This window comes from Ictalurus furcatus, chromosome 22, assembly GCF_023375685.1.
Source record: "Ictalurus furcatus strain D&B chromosome 22, Billie_1.0, whole genome shotgun sequence".
NCBI classification, from domain to species: Eukaryota; Metazoa; Chordata; class Actinopteri; order Siluriformes; family Ictaluridae; genus Ictalurus; species Ictalurus furcatus.
This window is the reverse complement of record NC_071276.1, coordinates 15,765,049-15,790,240: the sequence shown is the minus strand read 5'-3', so window position 1 is coordinate 15,790,240 and position 25,192 is coordinate 15,765,049. Positions and strand designations below refer to the sequence as shown.

Genomic DNA, 25,192 nt, shown 5'->3' with positions numbered 1-25,192 from the left:
CCATGCTGCTCACCGTAATGACAGATCTATTTTTAGAATGATTTGATAGGATGATGAGATGATAAGATTATTGAGATGTTTATATCAGTATTTTTGACATCAGAGATATAATTCACTAAGAATAATGATTTAGTTTTGTTGATATACATGCATGTCATATCCCCCAAATAGCCCTATATAAACATGCAGAGTATTATTGAAGCTGTGTGTGTGTGTGTATATATATATATATATATATATATATATATATATATATATATATATATATATATATATATATATATATAGATTTTAATTACCTTAATTAAGTCTTTTGTATTTACTATTATGGTATCATGTTATGATATCATGATTTCAATAGCTTTATCAAAACATGATCTTGGTTCATGGATGTAATTAAAACATTATCTAATAGGGTAGAACTGTTGCATCATGCACACAGTGCAATCCATTAAATAGATGATCTGCTTTTTTTGCAATGTTTGACTGAAACTTAAAAGAAGGTGAGTAAAATAATTAATTCAGTGAGATGTAGGTGATATTATAACTGGTTTGGCTTTAAGAATATTAGGCTTTAGTTTCTGAACTGACAACTCAGTAATAAGTGTGCAGTTAGATTCAGTATTCTACTGTTGCTTGAAATGTTCATGAATTATGGCACTTTGCAAATATGAATTAAAGGATTTAATACCTAACCAACTGAGGTCTGTGGTCTATATTTGAATTATTATTATTATGATAATGATGCTTTGTAGAATTAACCCAGAATATTAACTCAGTGGACTGCCTTCCATCCAGGGTGTATTCCCACCTCACACCCAGTATTCCCGGGATAGGCTCCGGATCCACAACAAACCTGATATGGATTAAGCACTTACTCAGAGTTAGTGAACGTTAGCTCGAAGTGTTGCAGGTCTGGATGGGTTTTTGGTGCCCCCCTGTGTCTTAATATGGGTAAGAGCAATTACACAACACTGCTGTTTCTACCAAATAGAACCGAGCAAAATAGTTGTAGAAAAAGAGACACAACTAAACACACACATAAAGAGAGAGAGAGAAAATAAACCTTGTTTTACTGTATTTCAGCTGATGTGTTTTATTTATGCCTTACTGTAATTCTAGGCAAACCTTAACCCTAGTTTAGCCCTAACTGTAAGCAAGCCCATGCCCAAACCTGTAGTGCAAAGCTCTACCCAAACCCAAATCCTAACCTTTATCATTAGAACTATTATCCTAACTCAAATCCAGTCATAATGCAAGAAAGTCTAACCAATCCTAAGTCTATCCCAACCCTTACCCTTACCCAACCATAGCCTACTATTTAAAAAGCCCAAGCCCAAGCATAAACCTAACAGTAGTACAACCCTGAGTCTTGGCAAACCCTAATCTAGCTCAATACCAATACCTCAAGATCTTTTGGATCAACCCCCCCCCCCCCCCCCTTCCTTTTCATTTCTGGAAAAAAAGAAGTATTCTTTAGTATCTTTCATGTATTCTTCTCATTATGGGGCCATCTAGTGCTCACAAACAACTAAAAACATATCTACACACAAACACACATTTTTATTAGACATCTGTTTCACATTGCTTTGAGAAGATATTTCTCTCACTGCCTTTGTGTACAGATAATAATCATTTCCATTCCCATTTTTGGGTTAAATAAATAACGACAATATCAACAAAAGGGAAAGCAGATCATGTGACAGATGTTTGAGGAAGAGAAATAAACTAGAGCAAATAAGAAACAAACTTTCAACAAACACCATCACGGAAGATTAATAATGTGTTAAATGTAAGAATTGAGATGGACATAGAAACACAATGCATCACATCATTTAACACTGTCACAAAATATACAAGACGGGTACTGGAGACCACAGAAAAAAAATGTATTCAAACTCACAATCAATGAACCTGAAGATTTAACCTGAAGATGAACTAAAAGTGTATCCCAAGAAATGCATGATTACAAATAACTATAAAATAATTCTGTTAATACATACTAAAAAAACAGAACAATTTCCTATATAATTCCAAATTGTTTTTATTTAATTAATTCATATTTTAGGTGTTTTTCCTCATATACTGGATCATGTACAGGCCCAAAATTCACCAATTTAATTCAAAACTATTCTATCAATTATATAATTCGACAATGCTAGACATCTACTCATGTTCCTCATCTACACAGTAACTCAGCTGATGCACGATTGCTCACCTCATCACACGGATATATTTAGCTGAATTGTTATATCGAGATTAAAGTGGAGGTAGTATTGATTCACCCTACGTGACGAGTTATGTAAGTGTATGAAAAACATTGAGTGGCAGATCTACACTGTCCAATTTGCCTTTGAGAGCTTTTTTTTAATACACAGCCATATTACAGATCTATTTAATAAATGTCAGATATCAAGCGAGAGTGTACGCGTTTCTGCAGCTCTGTATCTATAAACACAGGGTTTTTAATTAAAGTCTACTGCAGACCTGATCATCAGAAGCAGCAGGAATACATCTCTCTGATGTTCTTACAGAAAATCTACACAAGCTATGAAAAAAAAAAAATCACCATTGTATTGCATTCTAAACTGGAATGACTGTGAAACTTTTTAATGAATATAAATGAAATTGAAATATTATTTATGTCCCCAGAAGGGAGTGTGTCTCTGGGTTGGACATTTATACCTCTTTCTCACTGACATAGTGCTGGAGTCTGCTTTTTTTAAATAAATAAATAAATAAATAAATTTAAAAAAAGGAAGAAGAAGAAGAAGAAAATCCACCCTGAATGACGTCCGTCCATGATTTATTTAATGCAATTCTGAGCTGGCTTTTACAACTTTTTGGCTAATTGTTTCTTACATTACGCACAATGCCGTTTAACAACATGCTAATAGTGGTGCATTGGGATGATTGTTGCGTTCAACTAAACCTCTTGGAATTTTTAACTCCGAATTAGTTCTCAGAAACACGGGATGGTCTCTCAACCCCGAGTTCAGGACATGACATGACATCGTATCACCATGGCTGCTCACAGCATCAACAGTAAACAAAATAGCACTTAAAAAAAAAAAAATTGCAATGAATTATACTGTATATACAAGTATTTGCCTTAGATTAATCGACATACAGATATATTTGCTTATATTTGAGTTATATTTGTCACACTGACCAAACAATTAGCTGTTTTGATGAGGTAAATATATCGTTCATCACAATTAGCTGATTACATTGATGTTAAGAAAAGCCAAAGAACAGAGATTTCTGTGTTTCTTTCCCACTTTGTAGCTCGAATGCACAGAATTACATTATTCCAAATTCCTGTAAATGGAGTGCAGGATTCGCCCTTGCTGGATCTCTACCTTAAGAGCAGCAATACTTAATTCCTTTAGTCTGTCTGACTTGCATTCTGGCGCTACATTGGATTTCTCATTAAGTGACCTTGAACCCCCACCTTGTGCCCGGAGCTCCCTGGGATAGGCTCCAGGCTCCCCGTGAAACTGTGTAGGATAAGCAGTATAGAAAATGGATTTATGGATGATCTTGAACATCACTGGAAATTGAGGGGGGGGGGGGGGGACATGTTGTGCTTTTCTTTTTTCTTTTGGACAAAATTATGCACCAGCACCATGTCAGTTGATAAGGTCTAATAAAGGATCAAGGGACTAACTGCTTCTAAGGATGTAGTGTAGCTTGCAAAATATCTCAGTCTTCAGTGGTGACCTGGTCCTCTGGAGCTGCGTTAGGGTCCAGGAAGTCTGGGTGCTGCAACTCCTTTAAATAATTATTGGGGGTGATGATGTGTGTAGAACCTGTGAAGACAGAAAGGTTGTATGATGTTTGAACTCCAAAGTTTTTTTTTTGTTTATTGTTTACTGTAAGAGAAAAGAGTGTGGTGGTTTCATCGACCGCTTCACCGTCGAGGGACGAGGGAAAGACTGTCTATAGCTGCTATAAAAAAATCTTTCTGAGCAATAAAAATGAATTGTTTTCCACAAAACCTCTGCACCAGTCTTGAATTTGAGTAAATAAAAATATCAGCCAAAACAATGCTTCTCTTGCCAAGACACTCACTCTTACCCTTTCCTTTTCTTATATCACACAGGTCGTAAAGGCAAATATGAGCACTAGAGAAATACAGAGATTTGAAATGATCTGCTGTTATGCTCTGTCACAGAAAGGATCAGCACTTTCTCATTGCTCTTTACTTTAGCAGTAGTTCTTGACATTTTAAGTTCAGAGAGCATACACGTGTCACATTCACTCGAGCACTGAGTCTCCACTACAGATCTCACCAATCAGAGCCTCCCATTTGCCATTGGCCTGTGTGACCTCATAGGCACAGCGCATTTCGCTGTAGGTCACGCCCCCGATGATGAAGACGATGACCCGAGGACCTGTTCGCATTTCTCCTGGGCTTTTATTCTTGTGCCAGTTTCCATACCGTGCACTGCATTCGAGAGAAGGATAGCATCAGGGAAAAAAAAAAAGTGTGTTTCTGTGCTTCTATGTGTGTATATGTATAATTTAATCTTACCTGGTAGCGGTTGTGGTTTTGCACGAGGCTGTACGTGTAGAGATGTATGGATATTGCTTCGGATCCAGTTTGTCTTCAATAGCATCCTGTAATAATGGTTAAACATTATAAAAATAGGGCATGGAAATCCATCCATTTTCTGTACCGCTTTTCTTAATCCTATGCAGGAAAGCCTGGAGCCTATCCCACGGGAATTAGGGCACAAGGTGGGGGACACCCTGGACGGGGTGCCAACCAATCTCAGAGCACAACTGTACACACATTAAAACGCTATGGATAATTTAGAAATGCCAATCAGAATACAACACATGTCTTTGGACTGGGGAAGGAAACCGGAGTACCCGGAGGAAACCCCTGAACCCCGGGAATCGAGCCCCCCAACCCCAGAGGTGTGAGGCAAACGTGCTAACTACTAAGCCACCATATTATAATATGCATTTTGGAGTCATGTTTCAAATTTGTGAGGCTGCAGATGTACCTCCATGATGTCTTTCACCAGAGGAGTCCATCTGGAGAGCTGGTAGGTCTGTTCGCTGATTCTTTCCTTACGATCAGCTTTCTTCTTCCGTGTTGTGGATTGCTAAAAACAAAACAAAAAAAAACCCAATGAGATGCAGTGATCTCAGTACCTTTTCATGCCCTCAGCACCAGTCAAATCTATCTATCTATCTATCTATCTATCTATCTATCTATCTATCTATATATATATATATATATATATATATATATATATATATATATATATATATATATATATATATATATATATATATATATATATATAAAGATGTTATATAATGGACTATAGTGTGATGCATACCAGATTTACTACTATGTCGTATTTTACGTTTACCACATGTACTTGGCTGTCTGTTAATCCTGTGTTGGTTTGTTAATTTTGCTGAAATAATTTTCCGCAGGATGATACGTAAGCAGTGTTTCATTCCTCTCATACAACAGCAATTTGCTGACCCTATCATTTTTATATTTCTCCAAGAATGACACATCATACTTGGAGAAAACTACACCACATCAACAACACCACATCACAGTCCCTGTGTAAATTGTTACTATAGAAACGACGATGTATTAGAGCAAGCACAATAGTATAAACATGTGATTAGCCTTAGAGACTAAACTACTCTCAGAGCTGCTGCTATTAAAAAAAAAACCAACAACAACAACCTTCAGACCAATCAAAATGGTGGCGTCAGTATATCATAATGTGAAGCTGCTGCTTGACCAGCTCATTAAAATCCCAACAATGGTGTAACCCTTACAATTCACAGTGCTAGGCTAGGTGGCTATCTTGTTTTTGCATTTAACAATGAACTAATGAGTTCATTCATAAGCACATAAGCAAGACAGCTAGCTGTTTGATTCTGTGTGACGTTCATGTTAGTAGCATAGCTACAGTAAGGGAGATTTCAGCCAGTAGAGCAGTATCTGTATCTGTGACATCCAGGTGGACCATCTTGGTAGGAAGGACGACCACGGACACTACACCACAATTAGCCACCTTTGTATGACATCGTCATACTTCTCCATGGCAACAAATATGCCTCCCGGAATACTAGCTGGCATTGCGGCCCAGAAAAGTTGACATGGAAACCTGCCAGGCAGAGATGTTTCAGCCCTGACTGACCTGCTTCTAGTTAATCCTCCTGTGTACAAAAGGTATGTAGACAAGTATTATTAAAAATTATTTATGTTTAATAAAGCTTGAGTGGGTCACTCACTTCCGAGATGACTGGCATTCCCAAATGAGCCATGTTCGAGATGATGTCGCTGTCCTCTGGAGGGATCTGCGCATGCTGCAGAAGTTTACAAAGGTTCTCCTCAGTTACACCTACCACACACACACACACACACACACACACACACACACATATTTACATACAGAAACACCACAAATAACCAGGTATGATGTGAACTATGGCAAGCAATTAATTGTTGACAATGATTACGTTTACATGCACATCAAATTCCATTTAAATTCCCATCTATATTCGGGTTGCAGCCGTATTCCGAATACAACGTTTATATGCGTACAGGCATCGGAATATTAGTGTATACATGGTTGTTGTAAGTATGCCAATCTGCACATGTGCTTTTCCTTTCCCGCGGAGAGATTCAAGATGCTGCCTTTGCTATCCACAATTCCTTGCTGACTGAGCATGCGCATATATCTCCTATCAGTGGATTTTCTGAATAAGGTGTTTACATGCAACACATTTCAAATTAAAACAGGCGTATTCCAGGGGTGAGAATCCGAATATTGTCTTAATCTGAATCTGGCAATCGGATTGCGGCGTTTACATGACTCGATACTAATTAGAATATTGCCAAATTCCAATTAATATCAGACTATTGATGTGCATGTAAGCACAGTCAGTTTTGATTGATGCTCAGCATTACTAAGGCCATTCACACAGGAAATGAGATTTGTAGCCTGAAAATAGGACTCTAACCATTTTTGAGGAAGATGTAGAGGAGAATGATACGGATCTTGTCGAAGATGGTGATGTTAGAGTCCAGGAGGATTGGCACGATCGCTCTCATTGGATCTTTGAGCTTCTCTCCTTCTGCGTCTGCACCCATGGCCAAGTCCTGCCAGAGATTTTTTTTTATATAAGATGTTGGATGAATTGTATAACAGACTGTGATAACCTGTTCTCCATGTCGGATTATACAATGATGATTCTCTAACGATAGACCTGCGATTAAAGAAAACTACTACGTTCTGTTTTTTCCATCATTCAGCACTCTTGCAGTAAATCGCATGAAAATAAACAAGCCAGATAGGTATAACAGTAGCATCTACAGTAGCATATCTAGAGAAAGCACTTTAATGGATGAAGAGGACTTTGGAGCCATTTATGACTGGGAAAAAGAGGACCACATGGAGTACCCATTCTTCAAAGTGAGCTTGAGGTAATAAGTAGAGATGCACCGATACTAAATTTCTCAGCCGATACCGATAACCAATTATGCAGAGTGGTATCGGCCGATACCAATAACCAAGCCCGATAGTTCTGCCTTTTATGCCTTCTTATAAATTAATAATGATAAAAATAATTCTGTAAGAAATGGAAATAAAATCTTTATTCTCTCCATTTCAACAAGCTGTTTCACAGTACCTGGTCTCATAAACAGAAAACACATTACTCTAATTAACATTAACACGTCAACTAAATTCTGAATATTAAAGTAAGATTTCTTAACTTATTGAATGTTATTAATTCATATTAACATTGACTAATTGTAAAAACCTCCTGTTAGTCTTCACATTCACTCACCACAAACAAAAGCATTTCTACTTCATCACTGAACATCAAACTGGTCATATATAATATCAACTTTTTTATATATTAACATTAACTGGATATGAAATATACTACTCTACAAATATATTTTTCTGTGCAATATATACTTTTTTTTGTCAACTGATATTGATTGAAATCTTTCAACGGTGTATTGGTGCTTTAATTTAGCACAGGGGGTTTATGGGGGGGATTTGACTCGACGCTGAAACTCCCGCTTCACTGCTGCTCACTTCCAGTGTAAACTTTGTATCAGTGCAGAGGTTACAAACTGCAGTTTTGTTGTTATTCCACACAAGAGACATCTTCTTTACACACAGCACGAATTCCCGCCCTCGAATTCCCGCCCTCTTTTGATTGACAGGATATAATCGGCCCTGATCATCGGATGTTTTTAAACTATCGGCCGATAGCCGATAACGGGAAAAATAGCCTCATCTGTGCATCTCTAGTAATAAGGGTATTTTTAATCATCCATTAGCATGTATGGATATATTGTGTGGTTAATGAATTAACGTTATATTAAATCATGCAAATGTTTTATATTCATTAAACGTTTATGTTTCACTGTTGCAACTACTGTATTAGTAGCTGTCCTGTGAGTTTTGCATAATCCTATTCTTTTAGATGAGAGTCATAGCAGAGCTCACTTTAACAAAACTGCCAGAACCTTGTCGTCGGCCGTGTTTGGTCACAATGGCACTAAATGTCACATTATGCGTTAAGTCCACCCATCTCATTTCAAAATCAAACAATTATTTTATGTGGGTTTTTTTCTGCAGCAGCAAAATTGGGCAAAAAAGTTTAAAGGTGACTTTATTCTGTTTATCTGTTTGTGGTGCATTGTTGTCTCTGAAGCTCCAATATATTTGACTCTTCAAAAAAAAAATGTAAAGCTTGCATTAATTGCTAAATGGCTGTGGAGAGGGGTTTGGGGTTTTTTTTTTTAAACCAGCTACACAACCATAAAGCAATTTTTTGCCTTTTTTTGTCATGCCACTAAAAGCAGGTACATAAAACCCGTCTTGATTTGTTACTTTGCCATTTTAAAAAGTAAAAGCATTCAGAAAGGTCTGCTTTGCCTGACGGCCCATAAACGTTAAAAAAAGGTCTACAAACATAAACAAAGTTTTTACCTGTCGAGTACATTACAGTGTACGACATTTATATGCTATAAAGCTTGCATTTGACAAATCAGTGATGTTCTGTTCCTTGGAAAATTAAAAGAATCATAAAACTATGTTCCAGGAACTAAATTCAGCCCTGGTTACTCTGATGGAAATGTACCTAATATTCCTGAGCTCGTGAAAAAGTTCCTGTGGTGAAAATGTGCTTTATGCTTAATGATGGTGTGAGAATTCCAAAATATATTATGTTCTTTAGTCTTCTGTGTCTTGTGCCAATCAGTGGTTTGAGTGAGTAAGTGAGTGAGAGAGAGAGAGAGAGAGAGAGAGAGAGTGGCTGAGTAGCTCTACCTGCTCCACGCGGCAGAGTTTGTCTACTGTGCCCTGGTACTGCTTCATACAGTCTTCTGCCAAGTGCAGGTGAGTAGAGTACTGCAGAGAGGAGACAGAACATCAGACCTGTCTGATTCCTCCTGATGTTTTACGTGTGCTTGGTGCTGCTGCACCTGTGACTCACTTTCTACTGCTGTGGCTGGTGCCACATGGATACACTAAAGAGTTTCACCCTTGCTTCAGTGGATAACCTCACCTAGATACTATATATTTGTACCTTTTAAGAACTGCTGCTTAGAAGAACATTGCTCTACCTTGCTCAGTTCTTTCTGATACTGCGGCATCTTCTTCAGCATCTGGCTCAGCTCCTTTAGGGTGGTCTATAATGCACACAAAAAGTTAAACAAAGTGTGGCAACCAAAAAAGAGTGGCTGTAGACGTGTAAGAAAGAGTAGCTGGTGTACCTTCTCTCCGGTGTTCATCTTTTTACTAGAAGAGAAGTCCTTTAGCGATTTTGTCACAGCCCTGTGAGTAGGAAACAGACAGAAAGAATGAGCAGAGGTGACTCATCCATAGGGGATTTGCCCCACCATTTATGACAGTTGTCCATCCATCTATATATTTTCTGTACCGCTTATCCTACACAGAGTCGCAGGGGAGCCTATCCCAGGGAACACGAGTCATAAGGCAGGGAATACTCCGGGCAGGGTGTCAACCCATCACAGGGCACAATCGCACACCCATTCACACACTGTGGACAGTTTGTAAATGCCAATCAACCTACAGTGCATATCTTTGGAATGGGGAGGAAACCATAGTACACGGAGGACACCCCCGAAACACAGGGAGAACATGCAAACTCAGCGCACACATTACGGAGGTAGGATTCAAACCCTCAGTCCCAGAGGTGTGAGGAAAATGTGCAACCACTAAGCCACCATGCCCCATATATATAGGATCCAACGATTTAAAAAAAAAAAAGTGTTAATTTGACAGATATAAGTCGATGTTCCATTGATTTGCTCACATTTCTACAGGTGAAATTGTAGGTCCATGTACACATTATTTAGCTTCCATAGAGTTATTATAGCACCTAGTGGTCAAAATGGGAACTACAACAAATACTAATTGAAGCCCACTGGGGCAGGAATCACGCTGCTCCATGCTAGGAGGAGAAGCTGTAGACAGGACAGTTAATGATAGAAATGCTAGTACCAGGCCAAATTGTTAATTTAAAAACAGCTAGTTTAAAAATACTCTAAGCTAGTTTAAATAGATCTTGTTTTATAGCAGATAATCAGCATTAAATCTACATTTCTGCAAGCAGAGGCAAAGTTTAAGCGCAGACAATGTGTCTGTGATGTACAGAACAATTTGTATTATAAGATATTGAAAATATGAAGGAAAGGGGATTATGGACTGCATAAGATTCGTACATCAGATGTATGAAAAATGTGTCTTATTATTTCAATGCCTAAATTATTTAGACATGAAGTCTTTTGTGTGATTTTTGAGACTAACACTTTGCTGAAACCTGGCAACCCTGGTCAATGATATTAGCCTCACTGATGACAGGAAACACTGCCGTATTGAACAGTTAAACAAAGGTACATCTAAAACCACTTGAGCTGCTTGACTGTATGCTGGATGACCGTATTATGGGGTTACTCTTAAAATCCACATGATAGTAGCCTGTAGTATAAGTGTGATAGCCTCTCGACTTAATTTTGTTTGAAGCTATGTCATTATTAATGGCATCCCTCCCCACTAAATTCCATGGTAATGAGCTGCTGCTGAGAATGAGAGCGATTATAATATGGATGCTTCATTTATTCCCATCACGCTCCCATCAAGCTTCATGCACTGGCGCTCAGACTTACGTGGAGACTTCAGCGATGTGTTTGTGCCTGAGCGTGACCCACAGGTCATCATCTTCATCAAGCAACACTTCCTTCATACGAGTGTCTCCCATTCCAGATGTCTCATATCTGATACAGAGACACACAGCAACATGTGTACTAATCACCTCATTTCTTAGTAAAACAATGACCTGGCCTTGAAGCATTATAAATGACTTTATAAGGATGATAGTTTACTTGTAGACATCATTTTCGATGGGCAGCAGGTCGTAGGCCATGGCCTGGAAGGTGAGCTCGTGTAACACTGGAGAGACAGGATCAAATCCTCTGTCCAGAATCAGAAGCTGAGAGCGGGCTTTATCTGGTCCCTGAGAGATAAAGAGATATAGAAGAGAGGTTGACTACAAGATGAGAGATTGATCGAGAGATTAGACTGAACTGACTCACTCCATTTGTTCCAGCAGAGTTAATATGCATAATGTTGAGCAAATTTGTTCTGGTGTGGTAGGATAATGGCTCTTTTAATTTCCCTGACTCACCTCACCCATAGTGGGATCATCAGCTTTGTAGCCATCCAGTTTGTCCTGCAGCATCTGAGCCAGAATGGCACTGTCTTTATACTCTCTGAGAAATGACACACACGCACACACACCCACACCCAGGCCATCAGTTACACTAACTAGACACAATACAGTTATCAAAAACCAATTCAGTTCACTGAGCTGATACAAAAGACATGCGCTATTTGAATGTGGGTGAAAACAGAAACCATCTGAACCCAATTTAGATTTTGCAAATATAACAGCTCGCTAGCAAGCATGATTAGCTTGCTACTTAGCAACTAATGTCAAATGCATACTGCTGGAATAGTGCCATTGGCTAAATTAATAAGTAACCTAGTCAAAATTAGCTTAGTGTTGTGTCTAAGTAGCTGGCCTTCTTTTATGAATGAAATGAAATCAGATTCATCTATTCACCTACCTGTTCGATTCATCATAGAAACAACATTTTCCATTAAACTACCATTACAGGCAACAAGTGTGAGTGTGTATGTGTGTATGTGTGCTTACCCTCTGTATCGGACAGCTGGATATTCTTTCAGGGTGGCACAGAGGGTGGCGATCTGCTCAGCCAAGCGCTCCAGCATCTGGTTTTTCACATCTGCTTTATAAGGGCTGTAAAAGTCCTGAAAGGCATTGACTCTGTCCACAGAGAACACCTAGAGAACCACATAGAAAAGTCCATGGATGTACATGTCCTGCATGAATTCTGTCAGTAAGTAGTTTTAATGTTACGCAGAGAAACCAAACTGACTCAACAAAGATTTTCTTGTTTTTAGAATGAACTACTAAAGGAAGGTGAAAAAAATGACTACAGCTCAAAGATGACAGGTAGCGATATTTTGTGCTTAAACATAGGCAACACTTTTAGGAAACTATGCATAGAGACTAAGTGAGAATGAATGAGTAGTACAGAAATGAGTCATTATTATTAACTCTTAACAAATCTGGGTAATTACTCAGTATTAAAGTATTATATAATAGTCTCTGAGTTTTTTCCCCCCAAATATTATCGACTGAGCAAGTTATCTGTATGCATTAGATCAGGGTTTCCCAAACTTTTCCAAGGCAAGGCCCCCCAAATGGCATTAACATTTGACCGAGGCCCCCCTTTTGCAAGATGTCTTTAAAACACATTAAAAATACAGACTTCTGAATATATCCCCCCTTTTTTTAAATTAATAATTACATCTTACATCTTTACATTACGTTACATTAGGAATTGATTGTATGTGTGTGTGTGTGTGTGTGTGTGTGTGTGTGTGTGTGTGGTTGTCTGAAAAAAAAAATCATGTAAAAAAATCATGTGTTTATTTATTTTTCACACCAAAATGTTGAGGCCCCTCGGGCGCCCCCTGGTGGCCCCCAAGAGGGCCGCGGCCCCCACTTTGAAAACCACTGCGTTAGATAATGACTGAAGTGTGTCTGTGTTCTTCCCAAGGTAATAATGATCTAGAACAATATTGTAAAGTGAAACACATGAAATAAACTAATAAGTAATAATTAATTGGCTAGTAGTTCTCCAGGAGCTATTTAAGACTCTGTAATTAGGCTACTGCTTAGTTCATAAGGAACTACCAAACCATCACTTTATTATTAATTACTGAGTAATTACCCATTAGACATTAGTAGTTATTCATTCATTCCTGCTTAGTCCCTGCATAGTTGTTTTGAGCTATTAAACAATATTGTAAAGTGTTACACGAAAAATTTAATTCAATGGGAACATAAATGACCCCAAACGATACACAAATAGTGGGACAGAAAATCAGTGTTTTGCGATGACCATCTCAGTCTCTGTGTTTGAACCCTGTTGAAAACCTGAGGTCGGAATTGAAGAGGCCGGCTCACATGCATAAATCGAAGAATATAAAGAAGCTTAAAATGTTGTGCATGGAAGAGTGGTCTATATGCTACCAGACTAGCAGACCTGCCAGCCTTTACACATTTTGAGTAGAAATTCATTCAAACATTTTAACATTGGAATATGTTGCTATGAGTTATCACTCAAAAATACACCAAAAGTGCAGCCTTCCTTTGTCCCCAATAAAAATGGCAGATGAACCAATTCACATAGGAATCTGGAATGATTGCAGTTGTGCAGGCGTGTCCTCCTGGATGCTCTGTCCTCTTCCCCATCTCACATTTTTTTGGCTGGAAATGTTAAATAAATAAATAAATGAATGAATAAAGATCAAAACTACACTCCTGCATCTTAAACTAAAACAGATGAGTGGCAGCGTTTTTCCCCCAAGCTCCGGGTAATTCCCATAAAACCCTGTGTATATACGTACTTCAGTTTCTACCTTAGACCAGTTATTTGTGAATGTACTGCAGTTTTACCCCACTAGTCAACCACCCCATCAATGACTCACCCGCCCCCAAATCCCCCACTAGGACTATGTATTATTGCTCATCAGAGTCATCAGGTTTGGACTAGTACAACCTAATCCTCTAATGCAGTAGTAGATTAACGCATGGTCAGTAAACCCCCCTCTGTGTGGAACAATCTGACCCTCCTTCTCTCTCACACTCTCGTAATACACTGCCCTGTCCCAGGTCACATGATCACAATCTGTCCCACATTTAAACACTCTCACAGTCGCACTCTGTGTCACTGGTTGGTTTGATGGCAGGATGTTAGCCAATGGGATGCAGGATTAGGGGTAAGTTATGGTCGGTCCATGCAGCTAGTCGCAGGATTTATTACAGAGGATGACAGCAAAGGATTGAAGAAAAGCCATCTGGAATATTCCATTATGAGATCAGAGCTCCTCCGTTCACACCACAGATGCTAACCTGTGACTCATAGGGCAGGAAGGCGACGTTAATCTCAGTCAGAGTCTTTATCACTTTGGCTGCTCGGGATTTGGTGAGGAGGCTGAACAAAGAGTCTGGGATTGCTGAAAAAAAGAACACAAGAAGATCTTAATAAAGATGAGAATTTAAAAAACAAACATCCCAAAAACAGCTGTAATTATGGTGCTTTCTAGAACAAGTGTTGTATTTTTATTCCTCAAACTTCTTTTTCATTTTCTTCTCACACTACTCTACAATGATGTCAGCCGTGTTTCTTTTTTCTTTCTCTTTCCTTTCTGTGACTTTTTTCATTTCCTTTCTCATTCCCCCACCAGTTTCTCTTTTTTTTATCTTGCTCATTCACTCTTTTTGTTTGTTTCTTTCTTTCTTTCTTTTTTTCTTTCACTTCAGTATTTCTTTTTCCCTTGGATCCCTTTCTTTCAAGAAATGTCAACCTTTTCTTCATTTGTTCCTTCTTTCCTTCCTTCCTACTACTACTTTTCTTTCTTTCTTTCTTTCTTTCTTCCTTCCTTTCTTTCTTACTACTACCTCTCTTTTTCCATCTTCTTTGCTTCCTTAGTTTCTTTCTTTCTTTCTTTTTTCCATGGATCACTTTCAACCTTCCGTTAAAACTTTCAATTTGTTCATCCCTTCCTTCCTTTCTTCCTACTTCTTTCTTCCTTTCTTTCTTTCTTTCTTTCTACTTCTGCACTTTTTCCATACATCCCTTTCTTTCAACTTTTTGTTCAACATTCCCATTACTTTCTTCCTTCCTTCCTTCCTTCCTTCCTTCCTTCCTTCTTACTACTACCTGTCTTTCTTTCCTTTCCTTCTTTCTACTACTATCTATTTCTTTCTTTCTTTCTTTCTTTCACTTCTGTATTTCTTTTTTCCTTGGATCCCTTTCTTTCAAGAGTTTGGTCAACCTTTTCTTCATTTGTTCCTTCTTTCCTTCATTCCTACTACTACATTTCTTTCCTTGTTTGTTTGTTTCTTTCTTCATTTCTTTCTTACTATTACCTCTCTGTTTCCATATTACTTTCTTTCTTTCTTTCTTTCTTTCTTTTTTCTTTCTTTCTTTATTACACTTTCAGAGCTGTAGAAAAATTCCTCTTTAAAAAAAAACTCTCTCCAATCCTACCATCACTTTCAGTCCTTTGCAAGCACAGTGGTATATCCTTCCAGAAATGCACAGTACAATCAAAGCTGCATTAGAAACCACATTTGGTGGTAAATATCAGTCAATGTCTCTTGTATGATTTATTCTGACTGCTTAATCATGTGGCATTCATGTATTCATGTATGAACTCAGTGTGCGAGCGAGACAAAAACAACTGGGAAAGTTAGCCAACCAATAGATGAACTATTATTGTTTTCACTCAGATTATGTCTTACCTAATATTATGGAGAAATAGTTTGTCTCATCTCAAGTACATTCAGAGGAGAGGTGAACTGACTGAAATTGTACCACATACTGTAGATACTGACAAAAACATATCAATCCTTTCACTCACCATCTGTGAAGAAGACATGAGCTCCTCTGTATGATGGGGCACGGGGATCTCTGAAATCATTAATGAGTCCCTCCACAGACTGTAAAAACAAATACCAATCATAGACATGATCATAAAAATAAAAAAAAAACATTTATTGGAATTATGACACTGGAGATGGAATACACTAACTACTATTATATAATTTATACTGGAAGCTACAGACAGGTGACAAATTAAAGGAAAAACCAATAAAGTAGTAAAGTGCTGGTCCACCATAAGCCACCAGAACAGCTTCGATGCATCTTGGTATTCAAGGGACGAACACATTCTTACAAAATATATTCTGATGTTTTGATTATAGTGGTGGAGAGCACTGTCTAACACTTCGCTCCAAATTCTCCTGTAGCTGATCAACTGTGAAGGCCACAGTGTATGATTTACATATTTTTCATCCTCTTCAACCCATTCAGTGAGCACTCATGTCCTGTGGATTGGGACAGAGAGTCATCCTCAAGAAATCAGGCCTGTACTGTTCTGTTGTGAAGAGTATGGTGAAGGATGACTCATCTGACTATATCACTATTTTTTTTTTCCACATCTCTACAGGCCAGTGTCTGTACATGTGTGGGCACATTACACTTTTATTTGCTTTACTGTATCATGCATGCGCCTGTCTGGAAGCATCTTCAAGCAGTTATTTAAGATTTTCCTTTAATTTGTCACGCATTAGTATACACATTGTATTAAAATATAATGTTACTACATTATAGGTTCTTCTATTTCCGCGTACAGTTTGTGTAATTAGATCATTATTATAAAACAGCACCAGTAAATTGGAAGCTGATTTGTTTTCTGAGAAGCGCCATCAAAATAATAAATGCTGTTAAAGAAACACTAAGATTTTTTAATGATGAACTCATTAAAGACAATGAGACTGATGACAACAACCTCATCAGAGGGGGTTAAAAGATAAATGGCCTCCATAGTGGGAAGGGGTTCACGCCGTTTAGCGATGTCCTCAACAACTGCAGCAGAGGAAGAAAAAGAACAAAAATATACTTGGTATCGCAACTGGGAATAGGGTGTCAATTAGTCTTCCAGAAATACTGCAAGTGTGTGTTTGGGTGTCTGTGTATATCTTTATTCTGTCTTATTCTCTTTGTAGAGAACAAATGCTTCCATTTTATGTAAATATGGACCAAGGCACCAAAGAGAGAGGGATAAATCTGGGTGTTTTTTTTCAGTATGGTTCAGAATTCAGAGTCTGCTACAAAAATGTGTATATATGCCATTAACACCATATACAGTTTTGTTTAACTGTATTTTAAAACAGTGTTGTTGCTTCAATCACAAGGTGTTGGTAAATTTTCTATAACAGCAGCTCTGACAGTAGTTCAAATCACTGGTTTATATTCATGCGCTCATTCTAATACATTATTAGGTCTAATACATTATATATATATATATATATATATATATATATATATATATATATATATATATATATATATATATATATATATGCACAATCATTGATATGTTGAAACTTTTTGTAAGGGACATCTATGGAAGGAGTCTCCAGTTTCTGACTTTGTAAAAGTAAGTTTTCCACCTCAGGAAAGTCTTCAGGATAGAGAAATGTACACTTTCCTGTACTCAGTAACATGGCAAGCTACATTTTTGTCTAATTCTTCAAGAGATTGGTAAAAAAAAAAAAAAGAGAGAGAATGCCTGTTTACAGCTGTAATAACATAAGTGATAACAGGAAAACATAACTTGTTTCATCTACCGTCCACAAAATGAAATGTAACTATAAATGGATAAAAAGCACAACATATTCTTTAACATATGAAAAAATTGTTAGTTTTGGCAAGCTGCTAGTATAAGAGGAATAAAACACTTCAGGATGCTATTGCAAACTAGAGGCTCAAATTTGGAGTTGTAACAGGAGCTCCACTTCAAGTCACATGACACCATCTCGTTGGTTAATTATTTTACAGTAACAGCATGCCCCAAACGGTTTATTCCTTACTTAATAAATTGTAAAATATAAATAGTTCTTGTTAATGCATCTGGAATTTCAGGTTCTACTGTTAGTCAAATAAATTCCCAAGTAAAGTGGTTGTATCATGTACAGTATGTGTATCTGTTATCTGTAACTTACTTGTAATTCCTTCAGACAAAATATCTGTCATTTTGCAGCAGGATGACACCATTCTCATGCTCAGTTTATCTACCACCAGCACCTGAGACAGAACGTATCTCACACATATCATTATTATCCAGACTGTTCAGTACATAATAAATTCACTGCAAGTGACAAAGTACATGAAGTGTTGTACTTATACAAAAAGCCCCCATCAGCACTTGAGGAGAAATTTACCTTCCATTCTCCTTTAGTTTTCACCTTCTTGATGACATCATTCATAATCTCTGCAAGAGGAAAGCACAGTTTTGAGAATGCAGGTTGCACATTAACAGTCTATCAAAATGGCACGAAATAATAGACAACATAAGTACATTTATTGAAGAGATGCCGTTTTTGAACGGAACAACAATGTTAGTGAGCTGAAATGGGCAGAAGGTATTTTGTTAGTATGTTAGTTAGTTTTGTGCTGACCATTGAGATGATCTAATAGCTGTAGTCAGGATATAAAACTCTGTTTGAGACCGTTATAAAGGTAAAGGGTGGCCATACTAGTTATTAGAAAATATTAATCATATTCAGAAAAGGAGAAGCCAATTTCAGAAATGTCGTGTTGTTTTCTTCTGCATTAATATCTTAAATATAGTATTTGTTATAATAAAGGCACATCTATAAAATTAAGTGTTGCTATAAATGAAATTTTGTCCTAAGGGTATGCAAACTTTTGCACTCAACCATACGTATATGTTAGATCTGAAGTGTGAGGTTCATATTTGATGATCTTTCAGCTCTGCTGTGATTTGGAAAGCAGGTGATGATGAGGGCACATCAGCCACACTCTAAATATAGTGTGTGTGTGTGTGTGTGTGTGTGTGTGTGTGTGTGTGTGTGTGCGTGCGTGTGTGTGTGTCAGGTACACTTTTGCAATGTGTGAAGTCACTTGACTGAAATGCCAGCTGTGAGGAAGAACAGAGTCTGAAGTGTGACTGAATTCCAGGACCAATTCCACCTCTTCTTTGAATACTTACATATAATGAATTGCTTGATTTTAAAGGTGAAATTACTTCTACTATTCTATACTAAATCTGTTTAACACAAGACAAAGATTAAGGAAAAATACAGAAGGCCAACATGCTGCTGTGTTAAATTAAAGCAGCATAACGTCAAGTCCCAAAATATTGGTACATATCAAGAAAATGGGGAAAATTGATTGCTTAAAATAAACATTACACACAGTGATTCATATTTTCCACTCAACCCAAATAAGAAAATGCTAATTTCCTCAAAACAATAACAACAACAAAACGATTTTTTAGAAATTATTGCAACATTACAGCTGGCACGGTTATTTTGAATTGTGTCTTGTGGTAAAATGAGGCCATAATCAAAATCAAAAAATTATAATATATACAAGTAAACACAATAGGATACTTTAGCCCAAAACCTGGTTGCATCTGCCAGGAAGTTAAAAATGGCACTGATTGCATGTGCTATTCATTTAGCACATTTGTTTTCGCTCATTTAAAAAACCAAAAAGGTGTCGATAATTCTGGAGTTCGTTGTATTATTGTAAGTGCATGTTTATTAGATGCACCAATAGGATATTGAATATCAGTTATCAGACTGATATTTGCATGATGTCACATCCAGGGTCTCCTAAAACTACACGCAGAGCACGAATGTCCACTAGTGAAGTATAATGGAGCAGTATATAAACAATCCACAAACACTCTCACATTGTCTTGCCACAAGTCTTGCCACTGTTCATCTTTGTACATCATCAAGCTTTATATTCATATATATATATATATATATATGTCTGTGTTTGCCCCGTGCCTGTTTGACTATGATTCAATATGAAGCTCTTTAACTAATGAATGTATTGTATTCATTGGCCATTTACAGTGAAATAATATGTAATGGAATGTCATTTTTGAGACATGGCCAACATTTAGGGATGGCACTTTGCATTGTAGGGCATTTGAAAGTGTCGGTATACGGAAAGAAAACATGAACACGTGTACTTTGCCTGAAGTTTCCTTCATTTCCATTGTGCTTATCTCACTACAATGCTTCAAATAGATGAGATCATTTTTTTTTAAAAAACCCTGTTATCTAGTCCACTGTGAGAGACACAACAATCACTGCTCTAATCTCTTTCCAATCCTCTTGCAGATCTGTCTGTTATTTCTGTTCTCTCTCTCTCTCTCTCTCTCTCTCTCTCTCTCTCTCTCTCTTTCCATTTCTGCCTCGATTTTAAATATATTGATTAAATCTAGAAACCATTTCACTGCTGCTGTGCAAATCATATGGATGGACATACACAAAAGAAAGCGCTGCATTGAGTTGCTGCTTTTGTGTAAATAATTATTTCCACTGGTGCTCTTTGGGTAGAACAAATATCAAGAGCTAAGGGACTCATTTAGGTTACATTTCAAACTACAACCCACACGTTCTGGCTGAACAAATCGGAAAGGGCATAGAGGCCCATTAAGATCCAGGATGCAATCAGTTGAATTAGCGGGGAAAAATAGCTGAAAACAAAGAAGCAGATTAAGAAAATAATTGTGTGGTTGCTTAAACATTAGCAATTTGTGTATACAGTAGCTCTCCATCTTATCTTATCTTATCTTATCATGTCCCACAGGATACATCCCAATTTTTGGAGAGCAAACCATGCAAGCCAGAAATGCTTAATAGGGTCATTATTTGTCTTCGGGGACTACAAACCTAGAGCTATTTAAATATTTTAATGGCGTGCCTGAGGACCTCAGATTATGAAAATGTTGTAATTCTTTCTGAACCCCACACGGTCTTATTGGTTTTTGACTAGACACCAATAAGAAATTAATCAGACATTTAAAAACCTCATACCACAGTGATTTTCAATGCTTGATTCTGATTAGTCAGAAGCTGCTGAATCATTTTCTACAACAGAAGTTATAGTAGCTGTTATTGGAAAATAATCAACCTCTCCAGCAGCATTATCACAAGTGTTTCATTCTTTATGTCATTACCTTTTACCGAATTGTTCCAGTGTTGAAAAGTCAGAGAAAATTCCATAAGAACAGCTTTGGTGAGGCTTTTCCTCATGTCTGTCTCTTCCTAAGACCTTTACTGTTAGAGTGTAATGGTTGTAGTTTTGTGTTACATGGTGACTTATTATAAATAGTTAGTGATAAAAGGCTCCCATTAAAGTTAATTGAGTCAACGAGCCATACTTTATAGGTGATGAAAAATGTCCCACACCATTCACTGAACCATGTTACCTGAGCACATTCACCCCAATGAAATATTTGCAATATTTCAATACAAGTCACATGTTTGACAGGATGTTGCATCATGTGAATTTCCTGAAGATCATGGGAAGAAGTAAATTAAAGTAAGTTCTCTCAATCTTTTTTATTTTATTTTATTGTAGATGATATTGTGATATTGACTAACAGGGTCCTGTTGAAAATGCAACCGTGACACCCCAATTGTAGAGTCAAAGAAAATGAATGTCCCCATTCCATTAGCATGGATGCTAGTTTAGCACATATTTCTTTGTTAAACCTTGTAATGAAATGAGGTGGGTTAGCATAGGTGTGAATAGTTAGGCCTACAATTCTATTTTATTTTTAGATTTCATGTACAAAAATGATTAAAAAGTAACGTTTTAAATCATCTAAATCTAAATGACAAGGGCTAAATGACACCCCAAATGGTACTCCAATGAATACATGTATGATGCTGCAAATACTTGATAATTTAATTAAATTTCAGTGACTTTGGTGTTTAGGACAAGATAAAAGACTATACGAAAAGCAGTTTTTATTTTCTAGAGGATAAAACATTTGATCATAACACAAAGCCACTGTAGTTGAAAAGGTTGCTCATGTTACCAAACTAGTAAGGACTATAGGCTGACAAAATCTTTCTCCAAATTCCCAACGTTAATATTATCATACATAGGTCCAGAGCAGCGCGCCTTAGCAACCTGTCCCGTGTCTAATCGCCTTTGCATAGTGAGCATGCTTAGATGAGGAGGAAACATTGAGGACATTGATGAAGAACGAATAAAAGAGAATTACCTTCCATTTCTTCTGAATAGAAGAGTGAATTATTGTTCTGTTAGAATTTATTAGTCATGGCAAAAAAAATGTGCCCTTTTTTTTTCCAGAAAGAAATGGCAATAAACTGTACCTTTCCTTGTCTCTGAGATAGGACCCTTATTTTTATATTTACCTTTAATGTGTACCTGTGACCTGGAAATATGAATATAATATACCTTAAAAAAAAAAAGAAAGAAAGAAAGAAAAAAAGACTTAGAAGGTAGCTACATAATTGGACCTTTTTAAAGTAAAGCTTAAAGTTAGGCCACTATATGCACATTTATAGATTAAATATACATATTAAATAGATCAAATGTGTAGTCTACCACTATAGCAACAAGGAAAAGTACAGTTTAGTACCCTTTTTCTAAGACTGTAGACAAGAATGATGTCTTCGCACAACATCATGTTGTCTCCTGGTTTATAGGAAAGTAATATTGCACAGTTGATGTAAATGCTTGTCCAGTCAGGGTCAAACCCCAACAAGTATTCCTTTATTTCCTATTTATGATCCTATTCCTTATTCCAGCAACACTACTCTGGGTGTTGTACTGGAGCAAAAAAGCAGCCGAGCTCTTTCTAATCCGAGTTGCCAGATTGGAGCTGCTGTTTCAAGACCTAAAAACACTAAAGCTTTTCCCCAAATCACTAAACCAAACTGTGAATTTTCGAATTGAATGCCATGCCACGAAATCTACATCTACGACCACGAGTAAGCATTAAAAAGCATTCTCTTCTCATTTTTCTCCCCTAATCACTGTGTGATTAAAACCGGGCGCAAAGTTAACAATCTGGCAACAGCGCACACGGATTAGTGCGAGTGTGCATCCGCTTGATCAGCTGGACATGGAGAAGGAACAATGACAACAGCACGCGTTAATAATGAAAGGAAACATCAGGAACCAAACTTTTACGTTCAATACACCAGAATAGTGTTGATGCGTAATGCGCATTACAAATAAATTGATCATAAATTAATTGTTCACGTAATGAATAAATATGCTATTTTAGTCTCCATTATTGCCATGCGAATTATATATAATAAATATATAATAAATAACCCATTGTTTTAGGACAGTCTGTCCGGGTATTTTGGATTTCTGATGGCGCAGAAACGCACAGAACACTACTCCAAATCCATTCCGGCTCCATAATAAACACAATAAAGTTCAACAGCATTTCACTGAACTTAAAATATGTATAAAAATAAACCTTGATTGATTTCAAAGCGTCTGTGCTGAAGACTTACTTTCTCCGACAATTGCTTTCAGCCCGGGAGGAGCCATGATCCACAGTCCGATTATTCCTCTGTCTGTCTGTCTGTCTCTCTGTCTCTCTCTCTCACTCTCTCTGTGTGTGTGTGTGTGTGTGTGTGTGTGTGTGTAATCCCTATCAGAATCCAAGCTCTTCACAAATCTCCTGTTGAGGCACCACTGCAATCTATGCACCACCACCACCACCACCACCAACAACAACAACAATATGTAATAGGTGACATAATGGCTTAGTGGTGTGCCTGGAAGGGATTTCCTCCGGATACTCCGGTTTCCTCCCCCAGTCCAAATGACACATGTTCTATTGTGATTGGTATTTCCAAATTGTGTGTGTGATTGTGCCCTATGATGGGTTGGCACCCTGTCCAGAGTGTCCCCAGCCTTGTTCGCTGCAGGCTCCAGGCTCCCCTGTGACCCTGTGTAGGATAAGCAGTATGTAAAATGGATGAATAATAATAATAATAATAACAGACACTTTATTCTGTTCAGGGTCACGGTGAATCCGGGAACACCGGCTGTGGGGCGGGGATACATGCTGAATGGGATGCCAGTCCATCGCAGGGCACCATGTTCACAAACATTCACTCACTCAACCAATCATCTTGTAGCCATAAGAATTTTACAATTTCCAAACAGATGTACAATAGAAGAAAGAGGTCAACAATGTAGAACAGATTACATCCAGCGTGCAAATTTGATGTCACCTAGTCACCTAGAATGACTTGTACCTCAGCATCCTCATCAGGTGAGGTTGCAATAGTGGCAGGATAAACAGTCGCGTTTGTCTCTGATTATCCCTCCCAAATAAACATTATGATACCACAGCACTGTTGAATTCTCGATTCTGTATTGACTTTCTGTCATTTTCCTTAACAGCAGCTCTGAGAGTAGTTATGGCTGCCAGGCAAATCACAGGTTTGTACAAATGTGCTCGTTCTAATGGTAAGAACTTAGGACAGGTACTTTTATGACAGAGATGAAAAATAAACCATATAATTGTTGATATAGTAGGCCTAAAGGTTTCTCTGAGGAGACTTTTATTTAGCGTTTATGGAAGGAGTGACACGATGCATCTCAATGCAGAGAAATCTGATGATCTGCATCGTTGAAATGTAAAATTCACACTGTGGAAATCAGCAGTCTATTTATTAATTTATTGTATTATGCACCTAATTAAACTGCACTGGTTGAACACCAGAGGTCCCAATATACAATTGAAATATATAGCGACCTCCAGTCAGGGGTTCGATTCCCACCGTGGCCTTGTGTGTGCAGAGTTTGTATGTTCTCCCCGAGTTGTGGGGGTTTCCTCAGGGTACTCTGGTTTCCTCCCCCAGTGCAAAGACAGGCATGGTAGGCTGATTGGCATTTCCAAAGTGTCTGTAGTGTATGAATGGGTGTGTGAATGTGTATGTGATTGTGCCCTGTGATGGATTGGCACCCTGTCCAGGGTGTACCCTGCCTTGTGCCCGATGATCCCTGGGATAGGCTCCAGGTTCCCCGTGACCCTGAAAAGGAGTAAGTGGTATAGCAGATGGATGGATGGATGGATTATATGACATTACACAGTTACAAAGAGCTTTTCAGTAGCTTCCAAATGACACCATCCCTGCCCCTGCATTTTAGCCAACTTTGGAGCTCTTTTTC

At 37.7% G+C, this 25,192-nt stretch overlaps 1 protein-coding gene across 1 annotated transcript; it reads right to left on the bottom strand.

Moving 5' to 3' along the window:
* Nucleotides 1-1,696: 1,696 nt before the first annotated feature.
* Nucleotides 1,697-23,810, bottom strand: stxbp1b (syntaxin binding protein 1b). Its single transcript, XM_053610409.1, has 19 exons — nucleotides 23,521-23,810; nucleotides 18,415-18,464; nucleotides 18,196-18,277; nucleotides 16,980-17,056; nucleotides 16,050-16,128; nucleotides 14,536-14,639; nucleotides 12,247-12,395; nucleotides 11,716-11,800; nucleotides 11,414-11,544; nucleotides 11,198-11,305; nucleotides 9,782-9,842; nucleotides 9,632-9,697; nucleotides 9,336-9,416; nucleotides 7,009-7,147; nucleotides 6,277-6,386; nucleotides 5,016-5,117; nucleotides 4,538-4,623; nucleotides 4,296-4,450; nucleotides 1,697-3,812 (listed from the first exon to the last, which is right to left on the bottom strand). Exons 1-19 carry the CDS (start codon nucleotides 23,555-23,557, stop codon nucleotides 3,706-3,708), a joined length of 1,809 nt encoding a protein of 602 aa, XP_053466384.1. The 5' UTR covers nucleotides 23,558-23,810; the 3' UTR covers nucleotides 1,697-3,705.
* Between the last annotated feature and the right edge of the window lie 1,382 nt (nucleotides 23,811-25,192).